The sequence below is a fragment of the Oncorhynchus mykiss genome, chromosome 18, assembly GCF_013265735.2.
Source record: "Oncorhynchus mykiss isolate Arlee chromosome 18, USDA_OmykA_1.1, whole genome shotgun sequence".
Lineage (NCBI taxonomy): Eukaryota > Metazoa > Chordata > Actinopteri > Salmoniformes > Salmonidae > Oncorhynchus > Oncorhynchus mykiss.
In genome coordinates, this window is record NC_048582.1 from 160,001 (window position 1) to 177,500 (window position 17,500).

A 17,500-nucleotide genomic window follows, 5' to 3' on the forward strand; every position below is an offset into this window, starting at 1 on the left:
CCTCAATAACATTCTACTGCTGGGGGAAACCCTCAATAACATTCTACTGCTGGGGGAAACCCTCAATAACATTCTACTGCTGGGGGAGACCCTCAATAACATTCTACTGCTGGGGGAGACCCTCAATAACATTCTACTGCTGGAGGAAACCCTCAATAACATTCTACTGCTGGGGGAAAACCTCAATAACATTCTACTGCTGGGGGAAACCCTCAATAACATTCTACTGCTGGGGGAAACCCTCAATAACATTCTACTGCTGGGGAAAACCTCAATAACATTCTACTGCTGGGGGAGACCCTCAATAACATTCTACTGCTGGGGGAAACCCTCAATAACATTCTACTGCTGGGGGAAACCCTCAATAACATTCTACTGCTGGAGGAAACCCTCAATAACATTCTACTGCTGGGGGAAACCCTCAATAACATTCTACTGCTGGAGGAAACCCTCAATAACATTCTACTGCTGAGGGAAACCCTCAATAACATTCTACTGCTGGGGGAAACCCTCAATAACATTCTACTGCTGGGGGAAACCCTCAATAACATTCTACTGGAGGAAACCCTCAATAACATTCTACTGCTGGAGGAAACCCTCAATAACATTCTACTGCTGGGGGAAACCCTCAATAACATTCTACTGCTGGGGGAAACCCTCAATAACATTCTACTGCTGGGGGAAACCCTCAATAACATTCTATTGCTGGGGATAACCCTCAATAACATTCTACTGCTGGGGGAAACCCTCAATAACATTCTACTGCTGGGGGAGACCCTCAATAACATTCTACTGGGGGAAACCCTCAATAACATTCTACTGCTGGGGGAAACCCTCAATAACATTCTACTGCAAGGGAAACCCTCAATAACATTCTACTGCTGGGGGAGACCCTCAATAACATTCTACTGCTGGGGGAAACCCTCAATAACATTCTACTGCTGGGGGAAACCCTCAATAACATTCTACTGCTGGGGGAAACCCTCAATAACATTCTACTGCTGGGGAAACCCTCAATAACATTCTACTGCTGGGGGAGACCCTCAATAACATTCTACTGCTGGGGAAACCCTCAATAACATTCTACTGCTGGGGGAAACCCTCAATAACATTCTACTGCTGGGGGAAACCCTCAATAACATTCTACTGCTGGGGGAGACCCTCAATAACATTCTACTGCTGGGGGAAACCCTCAATACCATTATACTGGGGGAGACCCTCAATAACATTCTACTGGAGGAAACCCTCAATAACATTCTACTGCTGGGGGAAACCCTCAATAACATTCTACTGGGGGAGACCCTCAATAACATTCTACTGGAGGAAACCCTCAATAACATTCTACTGCTGAGGGAAACCCTCAATAACATTCTACTGCTGGGGGAGACCCTCACTGCTGGGGGAAACCCTCAATAACATTCTACTGCTGGGGGATACCCTCACTGCTGGGGGAAACCCTCAATAACATTCTACTGCTGGGGGAAACCCTCAATAACATTCTACTGCTGGGGGAAACCCTCAATAACATTCTACTGCTGGGGGAAACCCTCAATAACATTCTACTGCTGGGGAAACCCTCAATAACATTCTACTGCTGGGGGAAACCCTCAATAACATTCTACTGCTGAGGGAAACCCTCAATAACATTCTACTGCTGGGGGAAACCCTCAATAACATTCTACTGCTGGGGGAAACCCTCAATAACATTCTACTGCTGGGGGATACCCTCAATAACATTCTACTGCTGGGGAAACCCTCAATAACATTCTACTGCTGGGGGAAACCCTCACTGCTGGGTGAAACCCTCAATAACATTCTACTGCTGGGGGAAACCCTCACTGCTGGGGGAAACCCTCAATAACATTCTACTGCTGGGGGAAACCCTCACTGCTGGGGGAAACCCTCAATAACATTCTACTGCTGAGGATAACCCTCAATAACATTCTACTGCTGAGGGAAACCCTCAATAACATTCTACTGCTGGGGGAAACCCTCAATAACATTCTACTGGGGGAAACCCTCAATAACATTATACTGCTGGGGGAAACCCTCAATAACATTCTACTGCTGAGGGAAACCCTCAATAACATTCTACTGCTGGAGGAAACCCTCAATAACATTCTACTGCTGGAGGAAACCCTCAATAACATTCTACTGCTGGGGGAAACCCTCACTGCTGGGGGAAACCCTCAATAACATTCTACTGCTGAGGGAAACCCTCAATAACATTCTACTGCTGGGGGAAACCCTCAATAACATTCTACTGGGGGAAACCCTCAATAACATTCTACTGCTGAGGGAAACCCTCAATAACATTCTACTGCTGGGGGAAACCCTCAATAACATTCTACCGGGGGAGACCCTCAATAACATTCTACTGCTGAGGGAAACCCTCAATAACATTCTACTGCTGAGGGAAACCCTCAATAACATTCTACTGCTGGGGGAAACCCTCAATAACATTCTACTGCTGGGGGAAACCCTCAATAACATTCTACTGGGGGAAACCCTCAATAACATTCTACTGCTGGGGGAAACCCTCAATAACATTCTACTGCTGAGGGAAACCCTCAATAACATTCTACTGCTGGGGGAAACCCTCAATAACATTCTACTGCTGGGGGAAACCCTCAATAACATTCTACTGCTGGGGGAAACCCTCAATAACATTCTACTGGGGGAAACCCTCAATAACATTCTACTGCTGGGGGAAACCCTCAATAACATTCTACTGCTGAGGGAAACCCTCAATAACATTCTACTGCTGGGGGAAACCCTCAATAACATTCTACTGCTGGAGGAAACCCTCAATAACATTCTACTGCTGAGGGAAACCCTCAATAACATTCTACTGCTGGGGGAAACCCTCAATAACATTCTACTGCTGAGGGAGACCCTCAATAACATTCTACTGCTGAGGGAGACCCTCAATAACATTCTACTGCTGGGGGAAACCCTCAATAACATTCTACTGCTGAGGGAAACCCTCAATAACATTCTACTGCTGGGGGAAACCCTCAATAACATTCTACTGCTGGGGGAGACCCTCAATAACATTCTACTGCTGGGGGAAACCCTCAATAACATTCTACTGCTGGGGGAAACCCTCACTACTGGGGGAAACCCTCAATAACATTCTACTGCTGGGGGAAACCCTCAGTAACATTCTACTGCTGGGGGAAACCCTCAATAACGTTCTACTGCTGGGGGAAACCCTCAATAACATTCTACTGCTGGGGGAGACCCTCAATAACATTCTACTGCTGGGGGAAACCCCCAATAACATTCTACTGCTGGGGGAGACCCTCAATAACATTCTACTGCTGGGGGAAACCCTCAATAACATTCTACTGCTGGGGGAAACCCTCACTACTGGGAACAGTGAGTTAACTGGTCTAGGAACAGTGGGTTAACTGGTCTAGTGGGTTAACTGGTCTAGGAACAGTGGGTTAACTGGTCTAGGAACAGTGGGTTAACTGGTCTAGGAACAGTTGGTTAACTGGCCTAGGAACAGTGGGTTAACTGGTCTAGGAACAGTGGGTTAACTGGTCTAGGAACAGTGAGTTAACTGGTCTAGGAACAGTGGGTTAACTGGTCTAGGAACAGTGGGTTAACTGGTCTAGTGGGTTAACTGGTCTAGGAACAGTGGGTTAACTGGTCTAGGAACAGTGGGTTAACTGGTCTAGGAACAGTTGGTTAACTGGCCTAGGAACAGTGGGTTAACTGGTCTAGGAACAGTGGGTTAACTGGTCTAGGAACAGTGAGTTAACTGGTCTAGGAACAGTGGGTTAACTGGTCTAGGAACAGTGGGTTAACTGGTCTAGTGGGTTAACTGGTCTAGGAACAGTGGGTTAACTGGTCTAGGAACAGTGGGTTAACTGGTCTAGGAACAGTGAGTTAACTGGTCTAGGAACAGTGGGTTAACTGGTCTAGGAACAGTGGGTTAACTGGTCTAGTGGGTTAACTGGTCTAGGAACAGTGGGTTAACTGGTCAAGGAACAGTGGGTTAACTGGTCTAGGAACAGTGAGTTAACTGGTCTAGGAACAGTGGGTTAACTGGTCTAGGAACAGTGGGTTAACTGGTCTAGGAACAGTGGGTTAGTGGGTTAACTGGTCTAGGAACAGTGGGTTAACTGGTCTAGTGGGTTAACTGGTCTAGGAACAGTTGGTTAACTGGCCTAGGAACAGTGTTTTAACTGGTCTAGGAACAGTGGGTTAACTGGTCTAGGAACAGTGGGTTAACTGGTCTAGAAACGGTGGGTTAACTGGTCTAGGAACAGTGGGTTAACTGGTCTAGAAACGGTGGGTTAACTGCCTTGTTCAGGAGCAGAATGACAGAATTTAACCTTGTCGGCTCGGGGATTCGATCTTGCAACCTTTCGGTTACTGGCTCAACACTCTAACCATTAGGCTACCTGCCTCCCCTACACTCTAACCACTAGGGTACCTGCTGTCCACTGTCTATACACACCATCTAATATAACTACAGTCTATACAAATCATCCTATACAACTACTGTCTATACACACCATTCTATATAACTACTGTGTGCATGTCTGCTTGCATGTGTGTGTGTGTGTGTCTCGGTACCTGCTCCTATCACCCTCTCGATGCGTATTCTAGAAGGATCTATCTCCTTGGTGAACTCGTGGACAGCCTGCGTTGGGTCTTCATATGTGTCAGGATCCACATACGTCTTGATACCAGGGAAAGGAAGCACGTTCTGAAAGTGAGCCCTCCTCTTATCGTCTGACTGCATCTTAGCCTTGATGAACACCTGACACCTGGACCAGGAGAGAGACACACAGCGGACGATGTCAGGTTCCTGTCTGGCTACATTACAGACAGGTAGAGGTTCCTGTTTGGCTACATTACAGACAGGTAGAGGTTCCCGTCTGGCTACATTACAGACAGGTAGAGGTTCCTGTCTGGCTACATTACAGACAGGTAGAGGTTCCTGTCTGACTACATTACAGACAGGTAGAGATTCCTGTCTGGCTACATTAAAGACAGGTCGAGGTTCCTGTCTGGCTACATTACAGACACATGTCAGGTAGAGGGTCCTGTCTGGCTACATTACAGACACATGTCAGGTAGAGGGTCCTGTCTGGCTACATTACAGACACACGTCAGGTAGAGGTTCCTGTCTGGCTACATTACAGACAGGTAGAGGTTCCTGTCTGGCTACATTACAGACACATGTCTGGTAGAGGTTCCTTTCTGGCTACATTACAGACACACGTCAGGTAGAGGTTCCTGTCTGGCTACATTACAGACAGGTAGAGGTTCCTGTCTGGCTACATTACAGACAGGTAGAGGTTCCTGTCTGACTACATGTCAGGTAGAGGTTCCTGTCTGGCTACATTACAGACAGGTAGAGCTTCCTGTCTGACTACATTACAGACACACATCAGGTAGAGGTTCCTGTCTGGCTACATTACAGACACATGTCAGGTAGAGGTTCCTGTCTGACTACATTATAGACACATGTCAGGTAGAGGTTCCTGTCTGACTACATTATAGACACATGTCAGGTAGAGGTTCCTGTCTGACTACATTATAGACACATGTCAGGTAGAGGTTCCTGTCTGACTACACTATAGACACATGTCAGGTAGAGGTTCCTGTCTGACTACATTATAGACACATGTCAGGTAGAGGTTCCTGTCTGACTACATTACAGACAGGTAGAGGTTCCTGTCTGACTACATGTCAGGTAGAGGTTCCTGTCTGACTATATTACAGACAGGTAGAGGTTTCTGTCTGGCTACATTACAGACAGGTAGAGGTTCCTGTCTGACTATATTACAGACAGGTAGAGGTTCCTGTCTGGCTACATTACAGACACATGTCAGATCTCACAACGCCTGGATAGATTAACTGATCTGATGCCTGACTGCACAGTTGATGATGTGGCATGCAACCATTGGTTGATGCAATGCAATGACTGAACATCTCGTCGGGCAGGAAGTGGACCAGGATGCAGGGAGTATAGTGGAGTTGTCCACCACAACATACGGGCTGAAACCAAAAGTAGTGCACTATTGGTGTTCATTTGGGACTCATCCTATGTCGTAGCCCAGTCCCAATCTGAGCCTCCCGTCAGCGTCCTATTTGGGACTCATCCTATGTCGTAGCCCAGTCCCAATCTGAGCCACCTGACAGTGTCCCATTTGGGACTCATCCTATGTCGTAGCCCAGTCCCAATCTGAACCTCCTGTCAGAGTTCATACACTCTCTGTCAGTCAGTAGTAGCTACAGACAGACAGGGGAGTAACCAATGAGAGGACACAACCAGACAGCCAGCAGCCAGCAGCTGGATTGCATGCAGTGTAATTAGGCATAAAAGTGTCCCAGCCAATGGGAAAATGAGAAGGAAAGCTTGGCGGATGTGGGGGGGGGTCCATTAAAACCTGCCTGGTTGAACCGATATGAACTGAATCACACTCAGGAATAATGAGAGAAGAGGGGGAGAGAAAGAGAGAGAGAATAGAAAGGGGAGAGAAGAGGGGGAGGGAGAGAGAGAGAGAGAGAGAGAGAGAAGTGGTGGAGGAGAGAGGGGAGGAGAGGGGAGAGAGGAGAGTGAGGGGAGGAGAGGGAAGGGAGGAGAGGGGAGAGAGGAGAGTGAGGGGAGGGAGAGGGAGAGGAGTGGTGGGGGAGAGAGGGGAGGAGAGGGAAGAGAGGAGAGGAGAGGAGAGGAGAGGAGAGGGAAGAGAGGAGAGGAGAGAGAGGGGGAGGAAGTGGGAGAGGGAGGGAAAGCGAGAGAAAGAGGAATGGTTGAAGAGAGAGGGGAGAGAAGAGAGATGGCGAGGGAGAGGGAGAGAGTGAGTCCTGGGGCTCTGTTCACATACACAAACACACCCTACAGAGCCCCAGGACAGCAACACAATCAGACACCAACCAAATCACGTGAAAACAAAAAGATAATTACTTGACAAATTGGAAAGAATTAACAAAAAAAACTGAGCAAACTAGAATGATATTTGGCCCTAAACAGAGATTGGCAGAATACCTGACCACTGTGACTGACCCAAATTTAAGGAAAGCTTTGACTATGTACAGACTCAGTGAGCATAGCCTTGCTATTGAGAAAGGCCGCCGTAGGCAGACATGGCTCTCAAGAGAAGACAGGCTGTGCACACTGCCCACAAAATGAGGTGGAAACTGAGCTGCACTTCCTAACCTCCTGCCCAATGTATGACCATATTAGAGACACCATATTTCCCTCAGATTACACAGATCCACAAAGAATTTGAAAACAAATCCAATTTTGATAAACTCCCATATCTACTGGGTGAAATTCCACAGTGTTCCATCACAGCAGCAAGATTTGTGACCTGTTGCCACGAGAAAAGGTCAACCAGTGAAGAACAAACACCTTTGTAAATGCAACCCATATTTATGTTTATTTATTTTCCCTTTTGTACTTGAACTATCTGCACATCATTACAACACTGTATATAGACATAATGAAATGTCTTTATTCTTTTGGAACTTCTGTGAGTGTAATGTTTACTGTTCATTTTTTATTGTTTATTTAAATGTTGTATATTATCTATTTCACTTGCTTTGGCAATGTTAATAACATATGTTTACCATGCCAATAAATCTTCTTATGGCCTCTTGGTTAGGGGGCAGTATTTCGACGTCTGGATGAGAAGCATGCCCAAAGTAAACTGCATGTTACTCAGGCCCAGAAGCTAGGATATGCATATAATTGGTAGATTTGGATAGAAAACACTCTAAAATTTCCAAAACTGTTAAAATAATATAATAAAATAATAAAACCTAAGGAAAATCCATCCAGAAAGTGGGATTTTTTTGATGTGGGGTATTTTCAATTGAATGCCTGTACCTAGTGTCTAATGGGTTAGGACCCAGATTGCAGTTCCTATGGCTTCCACTAGAGGTCAACAGTCTTTAGACATGGTTTAAGGCTCGTTTTCTGAAAAATGAAGAAGAATGAGACCCTTTTTGTCAGTGGACTGAGGACGAATGCAGAGCTGGTTTGCGGGCGTGGCCCTTTGTTGTTTCCCTTCTATTGAATACGCTGTTGTCCGGTTGAAATATTATCGATTATTTAGGTAATTGACAACGTGAGGATTAACTATAAACATCGTTTGACATGTTTCGACGAACTTTACTGGTACTATTAGGATTTATTTGTCTGCATGTTTTGAGCCAGTGGATTACTGAACAAAACGCGCCAACAAAACAAGAGTTTTTGGGACATAAAGACGGACTTTATCGAACAAAACTAACATTTATTGTGTAGTTGGGACTCTTGTGAGTGCAAACATATGAAGATCATCAAAGGTAAGTGAATCATTTTATCTCTATTTCTGACTTTTGTAATTCCTTTACATGGTTGAAAAATGTTTGTATGATTTAGTAAAGCAGGGCGCTGTCCTCAGATGATCACGTGGTGTGCTTTCGCCGTAAAGCCTTTTTGAAATCTGACAAAGCGTCTGGATTAAAGAGATGTTAATCTTTAAGCCGATGTATAACACTTGTATTTTTTTATTAATGTTTATTATGACCATTTCTGTATTTTGAATTTGGTGCTCGGATGTTGTCGAGGTCGCTAGCAGAACGTCTGCACCAGAAAGGTTACAGCCCCTTGAATTGAATTGAGAGAGAGAGAGAGGGGCATTAAGTATTACTTCAGAAGTATGTTGTCAAGGCAACCTAAGGGTACATTGAATTGAGAGAGAGAGGGGCATAAGTATTACTTCAGAAGTATGTTGTCAAGGCAACCTAAGGGCACACTGAATTGAGAGAGAGGGGGGCATAAGTATTACTTCAGAAGTATGTTGTGTACTACTAAGGAGTGGGGATGTCCCTTACCGTCCGGTGATGAGGAAGAAGAGGGTGAGGATGATGAGCAGGGAGAACCCACCCACGGCTGCCGTGACAACCACGAGCACCTGCCCCTGGTCAGCCGCCATGCCTGAGTCTGTTACGGGCCAGAGCAGAGAGAGACAAGCACACAACTGAGTACTACACACACTGAGACACACACACACTGAGACACACACACACTGAGGCACACACACACTGAGACAAGCATACAACTTAGTACTAAACACACTGAGATACACTGAGACAAGCATACAACTTAGTACTACACACACTGAGACACACACACTGAGACACACACACACTGAGAAGAGCATACAACTTAGTACTACACACACTGAGACACACACACTGAGACACACACACACTGAGAAGAGCATACAACTTAGTACTACACACACTGAGACACACACACTGAGACAGACACACACACTGAGAAGAGCATACAACTTAGTACTACACACACTGAGACACACACACACTGAGACACACACACACTGAGACACACACACACACACACACTGAGACACACACACTGAGATACACTGAGACAAGCATACACTGAGATACACACACTGAGACACACACACTGAGATACACACACTGAGACACACACACTGAGACAAGCACACACTGAGACACACACACAACTTAGAACTACAGACGCTGAGATACACACACACAGAGACACACACACTGAGACACACACACTGAGATACACACACTGAGACACACACACTGAGATACACACACACTGAGATACACACACACTGAGATACACACACTGAGATACACACACTGAGACACACACACACTGAGATACACACACACTGAGATACACACACTGAGACACACACACTGAGATACACACACTGAGACACACACACTGAGATACACACACACTGAGATACACACACACTGAGATACACACACTGAGACACACACACTGAGATACACACACTGAGACACACACACTGAGATACACACACACTGAGATACACACACTGAGATACACACACTGAGATACACACACTGAGATACACACACTGAGACACACACACTGAGATACACACACTGAGACACACACACTGAGACACACACACTGAGATACACACACTGAGAGACACACACTGAGACAAGCACACAACTTAGAACTACACACGCTGAGATACACACACACTGAGACACACACACACTGAGACACACACACTGAGACACACACACACTGAGACACACACACTGAGACACACACACTGAGACAAGCACACAACTTAGAACAACACACACTGAGAGACACACACACTGAGACACACACACACTGAGACACACACACACACTGAGACACACACACTGAGACAAGCACACAACTTAGTACTACACACACTGAGGGACACACACACTGAGACACACACACTGAGACAAGCACACAACTTAGGACTACACACACTGAGACACACACACTGAGACACACACACTGAGACACACACACTGAGACACACACACACACTGAGGCACACACACACTGAGGCACACACACTGAGACAAGCACACACTGAGACACACACACTGAGACACACACACACAACTTAGTACTACACACACTGAGACACACACACACACTGAGACACACACACTGAGACACACACACAACTTAGTACTACACACACTGAGACACACACACTGAGACAAGCACACAACTTAGTACTACACACACTGAGACACACACACTGAGACACACACACTGAGACACACACACACACACACTGAGACACACACTGAGACACACACACTGAGATACACACACACACACTGAGACACACACACTGAGACACACACACACTGAGACACACACACTGAGACAAGCACACAACTTAGTTCTACACACACTGAGATACACACACACACACACACATTGAGATACACACACACACTGAGACACACACACACTGAGACACTCACACTGAACCAAGCACACAACTTAGTACTACACACACAGAGACACACACTGAGACACACACACACTGAGACAAGCACACAACTTAGTACTACACACACTGAGATACACACACTGAGATACACACACACTGAGACACACACACTGAGACACACAATTTATTACTACATACACTGAGACACACACACACTGAGACAAGCACACAACTTAGGACTACACACACTGAAACACACACACACACACACACACACACACACACTGAGAAACACACACACACACTGAAACACACACACACACGTGCGCGTCCTCACACTCGTCCCCGGTGGAGAAGTGAACCGTGTTGCTGTAAGCGCTGAAGCCTGCGGCGGTGCGAGCGCGCACGTGGAACACGTACACAGTGGAGGGCTTGAGACCGGTCACGACGACGCCCGGGGCCTTGGTACGGGTCGATGAGTAGCCCGACTGTTCCTGGTCCTGGTGAGGACACGCCCACAATGACTTCACTTACAACAGGGTGGGAGCAAAATAAGGCATGCAGTAGCCCCCCTCCAGGCCCCCCTCCAGGAGCGCTGGTTAGCAGAGACCTTTATATCCAGTAGCCCCCCCTAGAGGAGCGCTGGTTAACAGAGACCTTTATATCCAGTAGCCCCCCCTCCAGGAGCGCTGGTTAACAGAGACCTTTATATCCAGTAGCCCCCCCTAGAGGAGCGCTGGTTAACAGAGACCTTTATATCCAGTAGCCCCCCCTCCAGGAGCGCTGGTTAACAGAGACCTTTATATCCAGTAGCCCCCCTAGAGGAGCGCTGGTTAACAGAGACCTTTATATCCAGTAGCCCCCCCTCCAGGAGCGCTGGTTAACAGAGACCTTTATATCCAGTAGCCCCCCCTCCAGGAGCGCTGGTTAACAGAGACCTTTATATCCAGTAGCCCCCCCTCCAGGAGTGCTGGTTAACAGAGACCTTTATATCCAGTAGCCCCCCCCTAGAGGAGCGCTGGTTAACAGAGACCTTTATATCCAGTAGCCCCCCCTCCAGGAGCGCTGGTTAACAGAGACCTTTATATCCAGTAGCCCCCCCTCCAGGAGCGCTGGTTAACAGAGACCTTTATATCCAGTAGCCCCCCCTCCAGGAGCGCTGGTTAAACAGAGACCTTTATATCCAGTAGCCCCCCCTAGAGGAGCGCTGGTTAACAGAGACCTTTATATCCAGTAGCCCCCCCTCCAGGAGCGCTGGTTAACAGAGACCTTTATATCCAGTAGCCCCCCCTAGAGGAGCGCTGGTTAACAGAGACCTTTATATCCAGTAGCCCCCCCTAGAGGAGCGCTGGTTAACAGAGACCTTTATATCCAGTAGCCCCCCCTCCAGGAGTGCTGGTTAACAGAGACCTTTATATCCAGTAGCCCCCCCTCCAGGAGCGCTGGTTAACAGAGACCTTTATATCCAGTAGCCCCCCCTACAGGAGCGCTGGTTAACAGAGACCTTTATATCCAGTAGCCCCCCTAGAGGAGCGCTGGTTAACAGAGACCTTTATATCCAATGTGACTTATTTATTTAACTAGGTAAGTTGACTGAGAACACGTTCTCATTTACAGCAACGACCTGGGGAATAGTTACAGGGGAGAGGAGGAATGATTAGACAACGACCTGGGGAATAGTTACAGGGGAGAGGAGGAATGATTAGACAACGACCTGGGGAATAGTTACAGGGGAGAGGAGGAATGATTAGACAACGACCTGGGGAATAGTTACAGGGGAGAGGAGGAATGATTAGACAACGACCTGGGGAATAGTTACAGGGGAGAGGAGGAATGATTAGACAACGACCTGGGGAATAATTACAGGGGAGAGGAGGAATGATTAGACAACGACCTGGGGAATAGTTACAGGGGAGAGAAGGAATGATTAGACAACGACCTGGGGAATAGTTACAGGGGAGAGGAGGAATGATTAGACAACGACCTGGGGAATAGTTACAGGGGAGATGAGGAATGATTAGACAACGACCTGGGGAATAGTTACAGGGGAGAGGAGGAATGATTAGACAACGACCTGGGGAATAGTTACAGGGGAGAGGAGGAATGATTAGACAACGACCTGGGGAATAGTTACAGGGGAGAGGAGGAATGATTAGACAACGACCTGGGGAATAGTTACAGGGGAGAGGAGGAATGATTAGACAACGACCTGGGGAATAGTTACAGGGGAGAGGAGGAATGATTAGACAACGACCTGGGGAATAGTTACAGGGGAGAGGAGGAATGATTAGACAACGACCTGGGGAATAGTTACAGGGGAGAGGAGGAATGATTAGACAACGACCTGGGGAATAGTTACAGGGGAGAGGAGGAATGATTAGACAACGACCTGGGGAATAGTTACAGGGGAGAGGAGGAATGATTAGACAACGACCTGGGGAATAGTTACAGGGGAGAGGAGGAATGATTAGACAACGACCTGGGGAATAGTTACAGGGGAGATGAGGAATGATTAGACAACGACCTGGGGAATAGTTACAGGGGAGAGGAGGAATGATTAGACAACGACCTGGGGAATAGTTACAGGGGAGAGGAGGAATGATTAGACAACGACCTGGGGAATAGTTACAGGGGAGATGAGGAATGATTAGACAACGACCTGGGGAATAGTTACAGGGGAGAGGAGGAATGATTAGACAACGACCTGGGGAATAGTTACAGGGGAGAGGAGGAATGATTAGACAACGACCTGGGGAATAGTTACAGGGGAGAGGAGGAATGATTAGACAACGACCTGGGGAATAGTTACAGGGGAGAGGAGGAATGATTAGACAACGACCTGGGGAATAGTTACAGGGGAGAGGAGGAATGATTAGACAACGACCTGGGGAATAGTTACAGGGGAGAGGAGGAATGATTAGACAACGACCTGGGGAATAGTTACAGGGGAGAGGAGGAATGATTAGACAACGACCTGGGGAATAGTTACAGGGGAGAGGAGGAATGATTAGACAACGACCTGGGGAATAGTTACAGGGGAGATGAGGAATGATTAGACAACGACCTGGGGAATAGTTACAGGGGAGAGGAGGAATGATTAGACAACGACCTGGGGAATAGTTACAGGGGAGAGGAGGAATGATTAGACAACGACCTGGGGAATAGTTACAGGGGAGAGGAGGAATGATTAGACAACGACCTGGGGAATAATTACAGGGGAGAGGAGGAATGATTAGACAACGACCTGGGGAATAGTTACAGGGGAGAGAAGGAATGATTAGACAACGACCTGGGGAATAGTTACAGGGGAGAGGAGGAATGATTAGACAACGACCTGGGGAATAGTTACAGGGGAGATGAGGAATGATTAGACAACGACCTGGGGAATAGTTACAGGGGAGAGGAGGAATGATTAGACAACGACCTGGGGAATAGTTACAGGGGAGATGAGGAATGATTAGACAACGACCTGGGGAATAGTTACAGGGGAGAGGAGGAATGATTAGACAACGACCTGGGGAATAGTTACAGGGGAGAGGAGGAATGATTAGACAACGACCTGGGGAATAGTTACAGGGGAGAGGAGGAATGATTAGACAACGACCTGGGGAATAGTTACAGGGGAGAGGAGGAATGATTAGACAACGACCTGGGGAATAGTTACAGGGGAGAGGAGGAATGATTAGACAACGACCTGGGGAATAGTTACAGGGGAGAGGAGGAATGATTAGACAACGACCTGGGGAATAGTTACAGGGGAGAGGAGGAATGATTAGACAACGACCTGGGGAATAGTTACAGGGGAGAGGAGGAATGATTAGACAACGACCTGGGGAATAGTTACAGGGGAGATGAGGAATGATTAGACAACGACCTGGGGAATAGTTACAGGGGAGAGGAGGAATGATTAGACAACGACCTGGGGAATAGTTACAGGGGAGAGGAGGAATGATTAGACAACGACCTGGGGAATAGTTACAGGGGAGAGGAGGAATGATTAGACAACGACCTGGGGAATAGTTACAGGGGAGATGAGGAATGATTAGACAACGACCTGGGGAATAGTTACAGGGGAGAGGAGGAATGATTAGACAACGACCTGGGGAATAGTTACAGGGGAGAGGAGGAATGATTAGACAACGACCTGGGGAATAGTTACAGGGGAGAGGAGGAATGATTAGACAACGACCTGGGGAATAGTTACAGGGGAGAGGAGGAATGATTAGACAACGACCTGGGGAATAGTTACAGGGGAGAGGAGGAATGATTAGACAACGACCTGGGGAATAGTTACAGGGGAGAGGAGGAATTATTAGACAACGACCTGGGGAATAGTTACAGGGGAGAGGAGGAATGATTAGACAACGACCTGGGGAATAGTTACAGGGGAGATGAGGAATGATTAGACAACAACCTGGGGAATAGTTACAGGGGAGAGGAGGAATGATTAGACAACGACCTGGGGAATAGTTACAGGGGAGATGAGGAATGATTAGACAACGACCTGGGGAATAGTTACAGGGGAGAGGAGGAATGATTAGACAACGACCTGGGGAATAGTTACAGGGGAGAGGAGGAATGATTAGACAACGACCTGGGGAATAGTTACAGGGGAGATGAGGAATGATTAGACAACGACCTGGGGAATAGTTACAGGGGAGAGGAGGAATGATTAGACAACGACCTGGGGAATAGTTACAGGGGAGAGGAGGAATGATTAGACAACGACCTGGGGAATAGTTACAGGGGAGAGGAGGAATGATTAGACAACGACCTGGGGAATAGTTACAGGGGAGAGGAGGAATGATTAGACAACGACCTGGGGAATAGTTACAGGGGAGAGGAGGAATGATTAGACAACGACCTGGGGAATAGTTACAGGGGAGAGGAGGAATGATTAGACAACGACCTGGGGAATAGTTACAGGGGAGAGGAGGAATGATTAGACAACGACCTGGGGAATAGTTACAGGGGAGAGGAGGAATGATTAGACAACGACCTGGGGAATAGTTACAGGGGAGATGAGGAATGATTAGACAACGACCTGGGGAATAGTTACAGGGGAGAGGAGGAATGATTAGACAACGACCTGGGGAATAGTTACAGGGGAGAGGAGGAATGATTAGACAACGACCTGGGGAATAGTTACAGGGGAGAGGAGGAATGATTAGACAACGACCTGGGGAATAGTTACAGGGGAGAGGAGGAATGATTAGACAACGACCTGGGGAATAGTTACAGGGGAGAGGAGGAATGATTAGACAACGACCTGGGGAATAGTTACAGGGGAGAGGAGGAATGATTAGACAACGACCTGGGGAATAGTTACAGGGGAGAGGAGGAATGATTAGACAACGACCTGGGGAATAGTTACAGGGGAGAGGAGGAATGATTAGACAACGACCTGGGGAATAGTTACAGGGGAGAGGAGGAATGATTAGACAACGACCTGGGGAATAGTTACAGGGGAGAGGAGGAATGATTAGACAACGACATGGGGAATAGTTACAGGGGAGAGGAGGAATGATTAGACAACGACCTGGGGAATAGTTACAGGGGAGAGGAGGAATGATTAGACAACGACCTGGGGAATAGTTACAGGGGAGAGGAGGAATGATTAGACAACGACCTGGGGAACAGTTACAGGGGAGAGGAGGAATGATTAGACAACGACCTGGGGAATAGTTACAGGGGAGAGGAGGAATGATTAGACAACGACCTGGGGAATAGTTACAGGGGAGAGGAGGAATGATTAGACAACGACCTGGGGAATAGTTACAGGGGAGAGGAGGAATGATTAGACAACGACCTGGGGAATAGTTACAGGGGAGAGGAGGAATGATTAGACAACGACCTGGGGAATAGTTACAGGGGAGAGGAGGAATGATTAGACAACGACCTGGGGAATAGTTACAGGGGAGAGGAGGAATGATTAGACAACGACCTGGGGAATAGTTACAGGGGAGAGGAGGAATGATTAGACAACGACCTGGGGAATAGTTACAGGGGAGAGGAGGAACGATTAGACAACGACCTGGGGAATAGTTAAAGGGGAGAGGAGGAACGATTAGACAACGACCTGGGGAATAGTTACAGGGGAGAGGAGGAATGATTAGACAACGACCTGGGGAATAGTTACAGGGGAGAGGAGGAATGATTAGACAACGACCTGGGGAATAGTTACAGGGGAGAGGAGGAATGATTAGACAACGACCTGGGGAATAGTTACAGGGGAGAGGAGGAATGATTAGACAACGACCTGGGGAATAGTTACAGGGGAGAGGAGGAATGATTAGACAACGACCTGGGGAACAGTTACAGGGGAGAGGAGGAATGATTAGACAACGACCTGGGGAACAGTTACAGGGGAGAGGAGGAATGATTAGACAACGACCTGGGGAACAGTTACAGGGGAGAGGAGGAATGATTAGACAACGACCTGGGGAACAGTTACAGGGGAGAGGAGGAATGATTAGACAACGACCTGGGGAATAGTTACAGGGGAGAGGAGGAATGATTAGACAACGACCTGGGGAATAGTTACAGGGGAGAGGAGGAATGATTAGACAACGACCTGGGGAATAGTTACAGGGGAGAGGAGGAATGATTAGACAACGACCTGGGGAATAGTTACAGGGGAGAGGAGGAATGATTAGACAACGACCTGGGGAATAGTTACAGGGGAGAGGAGGAATGATTAGACAACGACCTGG

General features: G+C 47.4%; 1 protein-coding gene across 1 annotated transcript in view; it reads right to left on the reverse strand.

Annotated features, from left to right (window-relative positions):
• LOC118941052 (ephrin type-A receptor 6-like) overlaps positions 1 to 17,500 on the reverse strand; it is a 61,133-nt gene that overhangs the window by 27,138 nt on the left and 16,495 nt on the right. The window contains exons 3-5 of the mRNA XM_036951391.1: positions 11,125 to 11,287; positions 8,848 to 8,956; positions 4,591 to 4,784 (exon numbers count right to left, since the gene is read on the reverse strand). Coding sequence (XP_036807286.1) covers positions 4,591 to 4,784; positions 8,848 to 8,956; positions 11,125 to 11,287 — 466 coding nt within the window. The remainder of the gene's footprint in view (positions 1 to 4,590; positions 4,785 to 8,847; positions 8,957 to 11,124; positions 11,288 to 17,500) is intronic.